The sequence below is a fragment of the Papaver somniferum genome, chromosome 2 (genome assembly GCF_003573695.1).
Source record: "Papaver somniferum cultivar HN1 chromosome 2, ASM357369v1, whole genome shotgun sequence".
NCBI classification, from domain to species: Eukaryota; Viridiplantae; Streptophyta; class Magnoliopsida; order Ranunculales; family Papaveraceae; genus Papaver; species Papaver somniferum.
In genome coordinates, this window is record NC_039359.1 from 6,036,838 (window position 1) to 6,054,959 (window position 18,122).

Below are 18,122 nucleotides of genomic sequence, written 5' to 3' on the forward strand. Positions count from 1 at the left end.
GACAAAATAGGGGACCGATTTAAATTGTTGTGTGAGAGCGGGGGAAAGCTTGGGGGAGAAATGTGGGAGGTGGGAAGCATTTTGGATGTATAAACTCAAATTTAACCATCAATTTGAAAGGCTATGATAAGTCGTATTTTTCAGGCTAATCAAGAAATAATTTTTGCATATGCTTGGTACAAGCCCTAGCATGAGCTATGAGTATCCTGGAGTGGAGGCATACATGAGCAAGTACTGGATGAATTTTCCCCATTTTCCAATTGGCTCGACCCTAAGCCTATGTATATTGCAAATACCCTTTTTTTCATAATAAGATAAATTATTTTATGCATCTACACAGTGGGTGTTTGTTTGTCCGTTATCTTCAATCCTTCACAACAACTAGTTAGAGCTGGCAAACGGGCGGGACGGGGCTGGCTTGTGACCAACCCGCGGGTTACGGGTTAATACAAGCCTAAGTTTGCGGGTTGAAATTCTTCACGGGTGGTCATTTATCCAACCCGTGCCCGTCCCGGGTAAAGCTCGCGGGTTCACGGGTGCTCACGGGTTACCTGGTTTTTGTTGAGTCAACTCGCCAGAAATCGATTTCTGGGCTATTTTCTTCCACATTCAGGCCATCTAAAGTTCTTTTCCTACAAGCTACAACCTAAGTATCTAACATTCATCTAATTCATTTGGTATATCAATTCAAAAACTCAAAATTGCAAAACTAAACTAATTTTGCATTTAAAGAAACACAGACACAGATACTATCATACTAGTCATTAGTAGTTTACTTTAGTACTTTAGTTACAGTTACACAGTACTTCATCAGTTCATGATGATAATTGATAAATAATGAAAATAAACTTCCGAGACCGAGACTGTAGATACCATTGTTTCTAATTTGTATCACCAAGTGCGACAATATTAATAACCACTTCCTGCACAAAATATATATTGTGTGGTTAATCAAAAAAAGTGTTAACTATCAAAAAAACATCTCCAATCTCTTTTCTATGCAATATTTGGAGATACTGGTAAGTTGCAAGTCATTGAAAACTACAACCACATACAATTTCATGATAATTAACAGTTGTTTAAGTTGCAAGTCATTGAAAAGAACAGGGTGAAGGGAAGGTACACACTACCATAAATGAACCTAACTATAGAGCACTATGATGTGTATGATAAACAGAAGCAGCGTAAAAGAACAAAACAGAGGAATGGTTACAAGAATGCCTGTAATATACCTCTTCGGCAGTTAATACTTACACTAAACCAATTATAAAAGTTGGAATTACATTTCCATCACAACAAATCCATTGTCACATTGCATAATGCTAAAAACCAAATTGGACACTTCACGTAAAAAAAATTCACAATAGTCAACAACTGTGGCTATGATAGACGCATTTATGTGTCTAATTTGTCCCAATTGTTTATATTGTTAGTGCTCGATTTTGTACTTATTTGGTTATTTTATGTCTTTGTAGGTGTTTTTGGAGAAATAAGCTTTTGCGGCGAAATTGGCTCAAAATGTGGCATTTGAACCTCCGTAGATAACGTACCAGAAGCACCCCAGAAATACCCCGGAGGAACCCTGAAAAAGTGTTGAAAATATCCCAGAAAAATTACTATTTGCACCCAAGGGGAAAGTGTTATTCGGACTCTCACTATGGATAAGGGGTAACCCAATTCGGACATGTGCTAAAGGGACACCAGAACTGGATAAGGGGGAGGTCACCTTCACCGTTTGAAAACAAATTTTGGCGGGAAAATTTCCTTTCACCAGACAGATTTAGGGTTGGATTTTCGGACGAGTTTTAATGAGATTCAATCACTGATTCTCATGGGATGGACGTGATATGGATATACAATTCTAGTATGGATGATTTCATGGGCTTAATTGGGCTAGAATATCCGGGAGAAGCAATCAAAGTTAAAACAGAGAGACGTGTCCTGTTGTGCACTTTCAAAGATTTTGTGGAGATTTTGGGAGAGTTTTACGCTGGATAATCATGTATTTGGTCCTGTTCAAGTCATAGGAAGAGTTTGGTGGCTATTTTATAGCTAACAGACGCGTACAAACACTGACAGAGGTGATTATTGTTTCAACGGCAGAGAAGAAAAAAAAAAGAGATTCTATCGGGATTTCTTTGAGTTGTGAAGTATATAAGAGGTGTAGAGAAGTTAGAAAAGGTTTGGTCGAGAGTTTGGGGAGGTTTGGAGGCGATCAGAGAGGCGCAGGAGGAGTTGCAGAGAAGTTACCTGCTGCTGCTGCTGCTGCCATTAACACGCCTGAAGAACACGAAGAACGGACTCTCAGCAGCAGTCGTTTATCAACAGAAACATCGACTGTCGATTGTGGGTCGTAGTTCTTCAACGGCAACAGCAACTCAGCTCTGTCGTTGATTCTGGACGTCTTCTGTGGGTCGCATAGTTCTGTTTTACATCAATTTCTTGTATTTCTCTTCATTGTAAAACACTTTTGAGCATCAATGAATTATTTTGAGAGCATTTTTACTATGATGAGTTAAACCCCAACACTGGGGCGACGGAGGAGGCCGAGCTTCATAAATGGGTAATTTTATTAATTCTTTTTAAGACTTTTGCATTAAAAATTAATTGAAATATGATTTGATTAAATTGGGTGTTATTTGATTAGATGGGTCATGCTTAGCTTAGGTGATTTGATGTTCCATGCTTAACATTTACAACCAATGTTTTGAGAATCGACTTTGGCAAAATAAGAGTCCATATATGTTTTGAGCTATTATTGTTGAGAATAAATCATTAAGCCTTATGTTATGAAGATTGGCCGAATCATTAGTCCCAGTACCTCTCTACCAATTTGTCAATATTTGTATATATATTTTTAAATCTAAAAATCCATTACCTTCACAAGTTCGAGTTTGAACGATACCCCTTATCATCATTACTACAACCACCAAAAAAATCTTTTAACATGCTACTAACTGGTTAAACCACTAATACACAAAGCATAGAGATCCTAATAATATGCATGATCAATGGAAGCAGTTTAAGTTTAATGTACATCATGAACGAATAGCTACAAGGATTCTCAGATGCACCTCTTTGGCATTTACCAATTACTTCAGAACAAACCCAATACCGCATTCCAAAAACCAAAATCGGCATTACACATTAAAAAAATTCACCAGAGTCCACAACATTGGTTACTAACTAGTTAAATCACAAAATCACGCAAAACTATGAGACAAACTCTTCGTTACCGACACAAGAAAGTACAGCTACACAGGTAAAAAATAAAGTAAACAAAACCATCCAATCATTCATAATGAGAAACAAAAGTGCAGGGCACATACCCGACGGTTGAAACGTTGAGGTGGGTCACGGTTCCTCATCTTCTCTCTAGAACGAACTCTCACCACATGAGAATGAATAGCACAGGACACACAGTAAAGCATCTTGGCGTACAATTTAGGCAAAGTGTATCCTACACATAAAGAATCAATCACCCACCCAAAATTAAAATCAATCTATAATAAATCACAGTAAACACCCAAAATCAATCCAAAAAACAAAAAAAATCATTTCCAAAAAACACATACCATCATAGACACAAGCTTCCTGAACATCTCTAACAGCAGCTTGTTCAACGATGTTCCTCACCAAAAATCTCTTGATTGCCTTATCCTATTCCAAATCACCACCACCACCACAAAAAACAACTACTGAATCAGAAAATCTACATCCATTCATATCATAACCCAAGAAAAAATCAAATCAAATCTGTGAAAATGAAATCAATTAGCTACCACAGTTTGAACAACGGATGAAGTTAACATGACCACGGCCATGTTTGTTACGACCACCATTCCTTCGCTTAAACGTCTACAGAAATCAAAACAAAATCACCAGAAATTCAAAATCATAAACTTGTATAAATCAACATCTATCATGAAGATTGAAACATGATTTAGGGTTCATTTGATTGAAAGAGGGACTTACCATGTTGTGATTTGCAGCCGCTTCTTCTTCTTCCTATGAAGCTCAACTTGAGAAATCTCTCCGAACCGAAGAAGAAAGATAGGAAAGCTTAGGGTTTTTCCGTTTTATACGATGGAAATTTGGATGACACGTAACAAGCTACGTGTTTCAGTTTCAGCAGGGTATGAAATTACGGGTTATGGGCCAGACCGCGGGTTTCACGGTACGGGCCGGGTTAACCCGTTTCTTCACAAGCCACTAATTGTACAACCCGCTCCCGTCTTGTTTAGTTACCATCCGGGACGGGTGCGGGTTTTCACGGGACGGGACGGGCCAACCCGCGGGTTTTGGCTTGGTTTTCCAGCTCTACAACTAGTAGATAATGCTATAACACATAGCTCTTTGGATTTTTATTCACACGTTAGATTCATGACCAAATTTCACATTAAGGTTAGTATCTCAAGAATATTAGCATCCCTTTGGATGGCCTTTTTTTTCAGGGTTACACTCATAGACCCGTTTTTTTTTAAATTACAAATCTAGGCCGGTTTTGACCGTTTTATTGAAAAACGGCTAACGGTGGTTATCCACCTTTTTTGGCACCGTTAGGATAGTATAGAAAGACTTATATGCCCTTTAATTCCTTCAACTCGCCGAGTTCCCAATTAACTCACTGAGTCTGCTTAGTAACTCGGTGCTGACAGGTAACTGACGTATACGTTGCACACGTCATCATTTCTGCCACGTGTCATATAAAATTGTGGCCCCGACAGTACCCAACGACAGGATTATCTTCAATAAAAGCATATCTTATTCTCTATTTTTTTCAATCAGATCTAAGAATGGTTGGTGGTGTTCATCTTTCATCAAATTGTAGCAGTAGCAGCATCAAGGTGCAGTGTAATATGTGTGACAAAGAAGACCATGAAACCAAGAGTTGTCCATGGGTATATTCAAGGTGCAAACATATACCTTGTAATGGAGTTAGAGCATTGTTGAGATCTAAAACAGTTCAAACAGATGGAAGGACCTTTTTCAAATGTTTGAATCCCACCTGCAATTACTTTGAGTGGTTTGATCTTGCTTCTTCTCCAACTACAGCACTTCAAATCAAGCTTCCAAGTCCAAATTGCTGCATTGCCTGTGGAGAAGAAAACCATTTTTTTCAACAACTGTCCATTGCACAATCAACCTTGCTTCAAACAGAACTGCAATTCAAAGTTAGAACTAAAGGTTTGCAAGAATCAACACAATCTCAATATAGCTTACCTGGTATGCAAGAAGAAAGATTGCGATGCTTTCATATGGGCATCAGATGCACTTGTAATTGAAACAAAAGAAACATTGAAAGGGAAGTACTAGAAATATGTAATGAATTTAAAAAAAATCTGAGAATGTAATGAAATCAGAAGTTGTAATTGAACATTTCATAACTTGTTCTTCAAAATAAACTGTATCCATTAAAAGTTCCACACTTAAACTACATAAAATATAAGGAGTAACTGCATACATATCTTCTAAACAAAATGAAACTCAATCAACATAACCAACTCAGATCTTCATATACTTCTTTGTTTTCTTTTTGCTCTTTGGATCTGACACTGTAAAGGTGACGTTGTTTCTAACTGAACCAATCTTCTTGAAATTATGATTCATACATGAGGTTTGAGAAGATCCAACTTTTGTTGTTGCCTTACCCTTAACACCTTTTTCAGATCTTGCAGCATCTTGCTTAGATGATTCACCAACACAGCTCTGGCTATTGGATTTGGTCTTAGTTGCACCCCCTTACACTGGTACTTTGACCTGCAGATGAACCATGAACAACTTTTGCAGCTTTCTTGTTCCTCTTTGATGGACCAGATTCATAAGATGTGAAAGTATCACCATCAACACAGGTTCTAGCCTTTGGTACCTTTGGATTAGAACCAACTGCTCCTCCAGCACAGGTCTTTTCATAATGACCTGGTTCTCCACATCTCTTGCATCTTCTACTCTTCTTTCCCGTGGGTGGAGGTTCATCATAGGCTCTAATTCTCTTCCCCCTTGGTCTACCTGCTTTTCTGATGTTCACTGGAGGTTTCATCGTCTCTTTCAATGCTGTCTGGATAAGAAGAAGGAAACAAAGAAAGTATCATATATAAATGAAAGGCTGAAACCCTAGAGGAATCAAATATAGATATTTTATTTATTTCACAACAAATGATAATGACAAAAGCAAGAATGGGTCAGAGACTTTTCATAGTGATAATGTACCTTTTCATAGTCTTCTGGGCCCAACAATGGATTGAATTATGGAGCATATGTTCTCTTATAGATGTCAAACCAATAATACTTGTCACAATACCTGCAAGAATACCCAACATGTAAAAAAGAAATCATTTAGGACAAACCAATTAGAATTAAGAAATGTCCAAAGTACATTATCACTATGAAAAGTATAGAAATATTACAAGGACAAAAGAACAAAGAAATGAAAACAAATGCAATGAAATATCACAATACTTACTCAGCCCAAACAGGTCTCAATGGCTTTAGAGCACAGGCAGCATGCTGGCAGACAAAAGCCCTCAATTGTCATTGCAAGCAGCTACAAGTCCTCTTTGGCAAATCCACAACAAAGATGGCTCCATGACAACTTGTAACCTCATATACTTTCCCCCCTAACAGCACTCTCTAGTTGAAAATTTGTGGTCAAGTCATACATCTTGTTAATCAGCTGCATTGCCTTTGGAACAAGGTCCCCATCCTTCCATTTTGCAGCTTCATTCCTCCTCTTGTTGAGAAGTCCCATCACCAGTTGTCCATACATCAAACCTAGCTTGCAGATTGGCTTGTCTCTAATCTTTTTGGCCATATTGTTGAAGGATTCTGAGAAGTTGTTGTTGATGTGCTCACATTTGCTAGTAGGTGGAAAATGAGCCCTAGACCAGGTTTCAGGACTTTCATCCATGAGAAATCTTGCATCCTCTTTACTCTCAGCTTCCATAGCATCCATGTGTTGCTGAAAATTAAAGTGGAGCATTACATTAAAGTGAGGCATTACATTAAAGTGAGGCATAATAATTGTGTGATTGTCAACTGAAAATTAAAACAAAATAAATGAAGCAAATGATTAAATGGAAATAAATGGAACAACACTGAAAATAAATGGAAATAAATGAGCTCACCTGACACATTGTCTGTGCTCAAACAAGGGAAAGTGATAATCAACACCTTATAAAATCCCCCTCTGCTTGTCAGAGATGAAGGTAAACTCATGGTCATCACGCAACAGCTTCTTCAAATCCTCCAAGAATATCTTCCAATTCTCTATTGTTTCATTCCTGCATACCATGATACCTAATGGAACTATTTCATTTTGACCATCCAGTCCAGTTGCATGTAACATCATGCTACCAAACTTCCCATTCAAATGACATCCATCCAGGCCAATGATCTTTCTATAACCAGACAATAATCCAACAATAATGGATTTGAAGCAAATTGTCATAGACAAGAAAGTGTTGTCTGTAGTTCCATAAGAAAAAGTTGCTATACTGCCCGGATTTGTCATCTACAAACATAATGACATGTATATTTTCAGGGATTGTTCCATACTAAAATTACATAGACAAAATTAAGGAGATAATTACAAAAACTTAAAGAAAGTGTTGTCAAACAAAGAAATTGATATAATTACAAAAATACAAAAACCTAAAGATAAAATGTTATACCTTGACCATTTCACAAAATGCTGGCACCAGTGAGTAGCTCTTCTCATAACTGCCATGTAGTTTCTCCAATACCTTCACCCTTGCTCTTCATGCAGTATGATACCTTATATTAACTTTCCTGGCTTTGTTGAACTGTGTTGCTAAGTCATCTGGACATGGTACTGGTTCATTAATTCCAAGCTCAGTCTTCATCTTCTCATAGTACCATTCATCTACATACTTTGGGGTTGCAAGCTTGTTCAAGTCATCTTTGTCACCATTGTAGGTGTGAGTGACATTAAAGCCTCTAAGTGTAAAAGTTTTACCTTCACCTTTCTTGACCATACCATAAATGAACATTGGACAATCTTGAGTCCTCCAATGAATGCACTTGACCCTCAGCTTAATTGTAGAACTCTTAGTAGCATGAGTCTGATGTTTGTTCATGATACAGTAGTTATTCACATGGTTGTAGAAAGATTTTTTACTCATAAACTTACTTCCAATTATGAGGTCATTTGGATCCAATGACTCGTCATCTTCAGCTGGGAACATATCATGATCATCTTCTTCCTTAAAGTGATCTGCATATTCCTTCTCAAACTCTGAATTGTCATGTGTAACACCACTACACTCAACTGAAGCCTTCTCCACCCCAACAGCATCATCTTGATCTGATAAAGGAAAACAAATCACATAAATACCTAATTTTACACCATATTTCTAAGCAATGGAGTCAATCCTATGTGTAAACAAACAACATTATCTTCTTGTTCCTTTTCAGACTCAGAATCCAGTAAGTCCCCATAATGGTCTTCTGCAATTAAAGTAAGAAAACAAAAACATTAGTACCCATTTGCAATAAACAACAAATATAACAATCAACAAAAATGACAAACAACAAATGTAAAGAAACATCATTACCTTCTTTGTCATTTTCCACCTCAACTTCACCAAAGTCTGGATCCCCATCAACACTATCAGAATCACCTTCACCTTCACTCTCACTATCACTTCCATTGTCAGATAAATAACCATTCTCAACCTTCTTCAAAAACTTCTTGTACTCCATATCATCTTTAAGATCTTGTTCATATCCAGGGATATTGTTGATATCCTCATCAGGATGGCACTCATCTTCTTCAATATTTGGAAGTTGAACTACAAACTCATCACTTTTCTTATACTCTCCACTTAATCTGTAAATATCTTTAAGAACACTTTCTTGTGTTGTAGCTTCAACACAGAAATCATGATTAAACTCTTCTTCTTCTTCTGCCATAGTTGCTTGTGTTTTGCTTTGAGGATCAAATTCATCTGGAATGTCAGCTACACTTGCCTGTGTTGGTTCTTCACAGAATTCAGGAACATAAACTTCTGGAATGTCATTAACCACATTTGACTCTGTTGCTTCACATACTTCATCATCATCTGAGATTTCAACAAACAACTTCTTCTTAGTTTTTCCTCCTATTTGCTTCTTAAACAATGTTGCTAGACTTGGGCTTCTTCTTGAACTTGTTGGTGTACTAGAATCATTGGATACTGCTTTAGTTTCTTCTTGAGTTTGTGCTTGAGTTTCTTCTTGAGTTTCTTCAGATACTGCTGCTTTCTTTGGTGTGTTATTTCTTTTGGATACAGGCTTCTTTGGGGGTGTCTTCTTTACTGGTGTAAAGTACTTGTGTGGAGGATTGTACCAACCTCACCATCCAACACTTGCATATAAACCTGACTCCAACCATTCTCATCAATCTCAGCAGTATCCCACAAAGACTTGAACTCTTCTTCTTTATCCAGTGACATGGGAGTACAAAGATCATCTGACCACAATATGTCTATCTTCTCATCACCCTTCAGTCTCATCTTTGGCCTGATCATGTCCTTCAACCTATCAGGTCCCATATCCTCTCTAGCACAGTCCCTAAACTCCAAACTATGGCAAGTTCCTATCACATTTACCTTAAAGCTTTTGAAAGGCATCCTGTCAACAGCAATATCATTCCTACAAGAAACATAATTCAAATTATCAGCATCATTCAACAACAACAATTCAACAACAATTGTCAACATCATTCCACACTTGCAGATTCATTCCTACAACATAAATCATATTAGCTATTCTCAGCAACTATCAACATATAAAAATATCAACATATGAACATAAATCATATTACATAAACATATTAACTAACATGAAACTATCCTCATCATAACTAAAAACAGAGTGATAAACAAGGTGAAAAACAGAGTGAAATAAACCCTATAAATTTAACACAAACAAACCATAGAAATCTAACACAAACCCTAGAAAAATCAAGGGTCAATTCATAGAAAATCATCTAAAAATCAAACACATAAACCCTAGAATCATAAATACCCACAACCCAGAGAAATCGAAATACCCATAAACCCTACGAAAATACCCATAAACCCTAGAAATTGAAAATACCCATAATCCAAAAAAAATCGAAACACCCATAAACCATAGAAATTGAAATCTATTCTAACAATAAATTGAATAAAATACAATAAGGGTCTCGATGTTACCTTTCTGTTCGTGTTCTACTTCGTCGTTTCTTTGTTTTCTTTCTTTTATCTATCTTCTTTTTAGTCTCTGAATCTATCTTACTTAGTAATTTCTTTGATCTATTAGGTATACCCATAATACACAGTAACAGAAACCAGTGATAGATCAGGCGACTCAAGTGAAAATTGTAAAGAAGAAAGAAAATTGCAGAGAAAGAAAATAAAGTTGCAGAGGGAAAAAATGGAGAGATGAAGGGAAAATGGAGAAACTGAAAGATCTTTTCTCTCTACTATATCCTTTTGCCGCTATTCGATTTCATCTCAGCCGACCGAATACATCGAGATCCAATGAAATTGAGATAAACGACTTGGATCTCATGAAGGTGTCGTTAATTACGAAGTGAAACAATCTTAGCCATCCATTTTTCCCTCCATCTCGGATAACCACCACGTGTCTTCGAGTACACGTGCCTAATATCTCACACGTGTTTAAAGGGCAAATAGCTACGTTACACGTGGCTACTTTACACCTAATAGCTTACACGTGTATAGAGGACAAATGGGTAATTCCGCGTCATTAACTCATCGCATCTAATGAGAAATTGACCTTGTTGACGGAGTAATTAACAAAAGTAACGGATTTGGATGGAAACATGGATGGAGGCCTAGATTTGCAATTTTGAAAAACACAGGCCTATGGTTGTCTATCGGGTTGAAAAACAGGCCTAAATCTGTTTATAATCCTTTAACTTTCATTGTTCACCCATAGTCTGTATAACAATTAAAAATGGTATGGATATAATTAGAACTCTATTGTTGGGCTTAGAAAGTCAAGATTTTTTGGGGGCTTTCTAGGGTCACCACATATCAATTGGGACACCCCTCAGCATATATTTATATAAAGACTAATATGACCCCATATGATTTTAGATAATAAACTTGATTAACATTTTTAATCATGATTATCAAATTAATTAATACTAATTCATCTCTTTAAGTTAGATGAAATCAAAACAAACAAAAATCAGAGGGAAGAGAAGAAGAGGAAAAAAAAATTGGGGATTTTTTGTTGGAAATGAGTGATTTAAGCAAGACTTTTGATGAAGATGATGAGCATAATTTCATCATGATGAGGATGATGATCATAAAGAAAACCGAAAACTATTTTCTTCTCCTACTCTTTCTCATTCAAATATCATGATCAAAATAATGATCATCATAGAAAGAAAAAACTAAGAAAACCTACCATTTTTTTTTAAATGGCTAAAAAAATCCAATTCGAATTTTGGATAAAAAGAAAATAGTTTCTGAAGATGTTTATGGCTGGGAGTTCTTAGATTCCCAACCGTGAATCAAGATTACGGTTGGGATAGTTTGTTGACCCAACCGAAATTCCATATTTCGGCTTGGTTTTCCCAACTGAAAGATTTTTCGATTTCTTTTTCTTTTTCATAACCTAGCGGAAAGTGCGGTTACGGCTAGGATAATTTGTCGACCCAACCATAGAAACGAAAAACGGTTGGGAAATGATGGTGTTCCAAGCCGTATTCTTTATTTACAGAGGGGAAATAAAGAATTCCTAGCCGAAATCATTTTTATGATTTTTTTGTTTTTAGAACCAGTTAAGGCTGGGTTTTCCCAACCGTAATTGATTCTGGAAACCCCAAAAAATCAGAAAGCTAATTTCGGTTGGGATAACCAAGCCGTAAAATGTACTTTCGGCTGTGAGTTCTTAGATTCCCAGCCGAAAACACCTTCAGAATTATTTTTTTTACCCGAAATTCAGGGAATCATATTTTTTAACCATTTAAAAGCAAAAATAAATTGTGGGTTTTCTTAGTTTGTTCTTTTTATGATGATCACCATCTTTATATCTATGAATATATGATAATAGTTTTGAGTTTTCTTTATGATCATCGCTCTCATCGTGATGAAAGTATGATCATCATCTTTTATCACAATTTATGAATAAGAAGAGAAAGATGGGGAGAAAATATTAGATTTAGTTTGTTTTTTAATGATCTTCATCATGATAAAATCATGATCATCATGATTTGTAAATGAGAGAAAAAGGAGAAGAAGAAAATTATAGATTTAGGATTTTTATTTTATTTAATGAATAGTGAAATTTAGGTAAGGGTGTTTTTGACTTTTGATATATCTTGAGTCCCCCTAACCATTTTTTACCTCCCCAAAACATTTAAGTCCCCAAAATGGTCAAAAGACCAAGACTTTCTAAGCCCCAATAATAGAATTCTATAATTAACCAGATCGATATCCTGTTAGACGATAGCGTTGGAATTAAAAAGGACAGTATGGCATTGTATTTTAATCAAGAAAAGAAACAAAAATGGCGTGTAATCTAATCATGATGAAAACGTATGATTGCATTGACAAAAAAATTTGATGGAGAATGTAACAGTAATCAGCTAATCATCATATTGTATTATGAGGTAGTTTAGAATCTAACATCATTTTATTAAAAATTAAGTTATTTTTATATACTAAGACATTCTTCATCAAATTAATTTTTAATTTAATTGTATTATTGTAGCATAAAAAATCATATGGCATTCTTTGCTAAAGCCAAAGGCCAATAATTTAGGCGCGTACGGTCATTATTGACTGTCCTAATATTTGAAATGCTAGAAGGAGTTCTAATTTGAATGTCAATGATGCTTAAAAAAAATCTTATGACAACCCAAACTTTTTCATTCCACTCCTAGCTAGCTAATCTGGTTGTTCTACTCTTACCAACTGCCTAAACAAGTTGCATTCGCTGTTAAGCTATATGGGTGTTCAACCTGGCAGACAGACAAGTCCCACGTCTTTCAGCTTTGACACATTCGCAATACATTCCGAAATTTCTTAAAATGAAATTATTTGAAATTTGAGTCGGATTTGAGTTAGCAAAATGCATGAGAAGTAAATAAAACCATACACCATTAAACTATTAATTCTCAGTACATACTACATACACTTCTTAGTTCTTACATACTTATATGATGATTTTAACTTAAGCTTCCTTGGTATTATCAGTATGCAGTCTTTTGAATGAAGCATCAATATTTTCAGTATGTAACTCTAACTCCTTGGTATCTAAGTATTTCACCAATAAGTTCTCCTTTACCTGACCCAACATACCTTCCACATATATCACCATCTCTGATAAACAAAAATGTTGGAACTTCAACAACTTCCATATCTTTCAAGAACTGCATACAACTATCATTTTCATCTCCATTCATTCTTGCAAAAACTGCAGTTTCCATTTGTCGCGATAATTTCAAGACCGTTGGATATACCTTAACACATGGTCCACAATGTTTCAACCCTACATCAAGAACAAGCAACTTGCCATCAGCTTTATGTTCTTGAATCAGATTTTCAACATCTTCTCTTGAGTGTAATTGAATTACAGCGGAATGATTGTCTCCATAGTATAACACATCTCCCATGAGTTCATCAGGACCGATTCCTTCTTCTTCATGGATTTTCTCCATGCTTTTGTAAAAACTGAAGTGTGGAACTTTCTCAATCTTTTCTCTTTCACAAAGCGCTTTTGTTTTCTCATTTTCATCACCCATTACTAGAACAAACTCAACGTCGTTACATGTTCTACTCAAATCCACCATGAAAGGGTATATTTTACGGCTATTTTTACTATGACTTGCCGCGAATTCTACTACTACGAGCTTGTCTTTCGCTGTTTGAAGAGCGATGTCGAATTCCTCGATGCTATGAACTTGTTGAACTCTCTCATCAGTACTTTTTCCCTTCTTGGAAGTGGCTGCCGAGGTTGCTTTTGTGACGAACTTCTTGTGACCACTCTGGAGTGTTGTTGTTGGCAATGGTTTGTGTAGTGTAGGAAAAAGAGAAAGAGTGCTTGAAGTGCGGTAAGGAGAGGAAAAGGGGTCTGGTTTTACAGTAGAAGACTGTTTTTTTAATAAGAAGTTTTTTATTGTAGCAGTTGCAGCCATGAGATCTAGAGTTTGAAGAGTTCAAGAAACTGAGTAGAAGAGAGAGTTCTCAGATAATGCAGCTTCAGATAACCAGAGAGAGCTATACAAATATAGCCGAAAGAGATGAAACTGTGGATATTCTGCTTGCTTTTGATTTTTTTCAATGATCAAAAAGCACTTCCACTTATTTGCTCTGTGGCTCATAATAATCCACAGCCTTTCCTTTTGGACCTACATAGTGGAAAGAATCATTCCTCTGCTTTGACAGTGCTACTTCCAATGGGCTTTGTGACCAGGTTTATATTGGGTTTAATGACTCTCTATATTCTCTAATCACGAACCTAACACTAACACCCTAATACCCTTCGATTTACAGTAAAACTAAGGACAATCTGCAGTACACAAATCAGGAATGCAGCACCCCTGATTTAGCAGTGTAAGTCGAACATAATATAAGTAACCATATGAACTTTATTGACACCGAGGACTATCACCACAATTGGCTTCAGGGTGAGAATAATTCTGCAGTTAAATGTGCTAGGAAGGAGAGCAATCTGAGGATTACACTACCTTATGAGAAATTACTATTTGATGACCATAGCAGTACCAGTTAAAAATCCCATACTACTAGGACTGCAGTGGCCAAGTAAAATGGCACCAATGGAAGCTAGTCCTTACAGGGAGATTCAAGTTGGATAAGTACATGCAACAATTACTCCTCCAGCTATTCCGTTTGGATCTACTAGATGAAGGTGTTCTAAACTAAATTATGATTTCTGAAGTGTTCATGGCCTGGTTTCTCCAGAAGTAATCATGAGATAGTATGAGGAAATAACTCCATTGTAGTAACTCTGAGGACCTTGGTAAGTATCAATGTACTGTACACAAAGTTTCAACATGTGATGTCCAGGTTCATCTCTCCAACAGTGAATTCATGAAAGAAGGAACAATAAACTTTCCTATGAATGTTTTTCTTTCTTCATGTGGAATTACTGGGGAAATTGATTAAACAAATGCACTTGCAGAAATCCCTAGACACTTTAACATCTGAATTACTGTATATTTTAGTACATCATGTCATCCACCACTAAAAACATATACTGGTGGTGAGGTGAGGATCACCATGGAGTCATGGACTAGGGTCTCTTACTTTATTAATATCTTTTTTTACTTTATTAAATTTGTTAGGATGTTTCACATGCAACTCCAAGAAGAAGAAAATAGCAAGAAAGTGATAATTGATTGTTATTATCCCTATGCTTAGATAAAGTAAGTGCGTCTGTTGTGATTTGGTTTTGTGTAATTAGATGGAGAAGAAAACAGATGCAAGAAACCAAAATTGCTTAACTAAACTACAAAAACTTGCAGTAAAAAAGATCCCTCTTTTACATCAACAAGTAAAACAAACCAGTCCCTACCACTGGATTTAGACAAGATTGGAGAACCAACCAGGAACAAGATTTCAAGCATCGTGTTTTTGTTTTCTTGTGGATCTAAACACTCATATGAGTTGAGAAATGGTAATATGTCTTCAGATTTGGTTCCCACAAATTGCTAACTGGTTCAAGAAATAGCATGAAGACTTGGTTTCCACAAATTGCTAACTAGTTCAAGAAATAGCATTTGTTGTTACAAGGCCATACATAATTTGAAACTTATGAGAGCAAAAAGAATTCATGTATCTGCTTCCCTATATGCCTATATCTGCTTCCCTGTTTGCTACTCATGTGAGCCGAATCCCATCCTATCTAGAACAAGCCTTTGATAGACAAGGATGCTCTCCTTTTTAAGTCCTCTGCACATCTCAATATCTCAAGCAGAGGCTAAAAGTGTGAGAATCAATGGGAAACATTTCCTAGTCTCCTTTATTGCATTTCAGTTCATAATTTCATACTACACAAACCGCACGCCTCAGTAGAATAATAACTGATTCACTTCACTACATGCATAACATGAAGAAGTATACCAAAACTGAAATTTAGAAACAGAGCAGATTATGAATGTAAGTACCAAATATTTCTAAGCAATAGACTGAATTAGTAATTTGCTGGCCTACAAGGATAATTTTGTTTGTTTTTCATTATTATCACAACAAAGCTATGTAACACTATTAGTTCTTCTACAAAAGAAAAAGTCTGAAAAGTTAACAGTGATGCTGATAATAACAATGAGAAGCCAAACCAATTGTAATTAAACTCCAAGAAAATTAAAATTAAGACTAACTAGAATTAAAATTCAGATCTATTCTCCTCCTCCACACCACTACCACCCCTAATCAAAAGCCAGGATCTAACCCACATAAAATTCATCCACCAAAAGAACTAGATCCGAAGACATTATATTAACTAATAAGATAGACAAACAAGAGAAAGAAAAAAAAAACTAAAAAGGAGCAGAAATTTTGATACCTCTCCTCCCCTACTGCTGAACTATGTTTCTTTTGATGATCTTCTTTCTCTAATTAGAAACTGGTTTTCTACAGAGAATCATATGCATTGGTGAAAAAATCCCAGTTTCACCACCTCTGGTTAAGTAATCAGCAGTTACAAACAACATCTCATGAACATCAACAGTTCCTTTAGGAGCAATCCCCAAAGCAGAAAGCACAGTAACCACCAAATGATTCCTCCAATAAGCAAATCTGCCCATTTTCAACCTTGTCCACCATGGATTTGATGGTGGTCTAGCTAAGTCTTTCTCCTTAACAATTTCAAACCCAACTTTTTTAGCAATTTGAGAAATCTCATCATAACTTCTTAACCCAGGTAAAGCATCACCTCTTTCAATTCCTTGAATGATTTCAATATGTTCAGAATTTTCCCCAACATATTTATCAGTGGTTACCCATTCATAAGATACATACATAGATCCAGGTTTTAAAACCCTAAAAATCTCAGAATAAACTTCTTCAAGTTTAGGAGCATGACATGTAGCTTCAATTGAATAAGCACCATCAAAAGTGTTATCTCCAAATGGCATTTTAAGAAAATTACCACAAACAACTTCACATAATGAATCTAACCCAGCTTTCTGATTATGAGCCTTAGCTCTCTTAACTTGGTATTCATTAATAGTAATACCAACAACATTAGCTTTAGAATGAGAAGCAATAGCTCTCATAGGACCACCAACACCACATCCAACATCTAATATTTTATCACCAGATTTAACATCGATTAGATCTACAGCCATTTCTTCATGTAATCTTGTTGCATCTTTATGTGATTTCCCAGGAATTGAAGGACTAAAATGAAAAGACTGACCCCAACCCCATTCATAAATATCAGTAACAAGATTGTAAAAAGTATCGACAAAAGCAGGCACTTTATCAGGTTTTTCAATTTCTTTAGGACGCAAGAAAAATGACCAGTATTGTTTATACTTATCTTCAACCTTTTCTCTTGATATTGATCCTCCTGATAGATCTATACCTCTTTTTCCTTTCACTTCTGCTGATCCAAAACCACAAACGAACCAGTATAATCCTCCAGCGATTATGAAACCAGCAGTACAGATTAGAGTTACTGTATCCATTTTTTTATGAAGATGAAAGAGAAAACTGGATGAAGATGAAGCGAAGAACTGAAGAACCAGAGTTCTTTGTTGAGACAGAAACAGAAACAATAGGCAGACTGTTAAATAAGTACACCACTGTTTGGTTACCTTTTACCAGCATGTCTTTTTGATTTCGTACTCGACGTTTCTTTTAAGCAAGTTACAACTTCTTATCTTTACACGACACGTATGTTTTCTTTTGGATCTTCATCGAGATTTGTGCAGTAAAGGATCTAGTTTTTTTTCTTTGTTTATGACTCGATTTGCTATTATACGCCGATAGCGATGTGATCTATGATCTGTATATTTTTCAGCAGGATTTACGTTATAATCTTTGGATTTGTCTCTTTATTTATCGGCATTTATATGCGTTACGTTTTTTACACGGTTTCTGTTTTGGAATTGAAAGCAAAACTAGTTAAATAAAATC

At 36.0% G+C, this 18,122-nt stretch overlaps 3 protein-coding genes across 3 annotated transcripts; all 3 read right to left on the reverse strand.

Moving 5' to 3' along the window:
- Window positions 1–3,203: 3,203 nt before the first annotated feature.
- Window positions 3,204–4,038, reverse strand: LOC113350614 (40S ribosomal protein S26-like). The gene is made up of 5 exons (XM_026594752.1): window positions 3,976–4,038; window positions 3,783–3,858; window positions 3,576–3,660; window positions 3,330–3,460; window positions 3,204–3,254 (listed from the first exon to the last, which is right to left on the reverse strand). The coding sequence occupies exons 2-5, from the start codon at window positions 3,840–3,842 to the stop codon at window positions 3,204–3,206; spliced, it is 327 nt and encodes a 108-aa protein (XP_026450537.1). The 5' UTR covers window positions 3,843–3,858; window positions 3,976–4,038.
- Window positions 4,039–13,094: 9,056 nt separating this feature from the next.
- LOC113346752 (thioredoxin-like protein CDSP32, chloroplastic) lies at window positions 13,095–14,294 on the reverse strand. The gene has a single exon (XM_026590258.1). The coding sequence runs from the start codon at window positions 14,153–14,155 to the stop codon at window positions 13,247–13,249; it is 909 nt and encodes a 302-aa protein (XP_026446043.1). The 5' UTR covers window positions 14,156–14,294; the 3' UTR covers window positions 13,095–13,246.
- A 1,349-nt stretch (window positions 14,295–15,643) lies between these two features.
- LOC113346753 (24-methylenesterol C-methyltransferase 2-like) lies at window positions 15,644–17,773 on the reverse strand. Its single transcript, XM_026590259.1, has 2 exons — window positions 16,546–17,773; window positions 15,644–16,108 (listed from the first exon to the last, which is right to left on the reverse strand). Exon 1 carries the CDS (start codon window positions 17,669–17,671, stop codon window positions 16,595–16,597), a length of 1,077 nt encoding a protein of 358 aa, XP_026446044.1. The 5' UTR covers window positions 17,672–17,773; the 3' UTR covers window positions 15,644–16,108; window positions 16,546–16,594.
- Window positions 17,774–18,122: the final 349 nt, after the last annotated feature.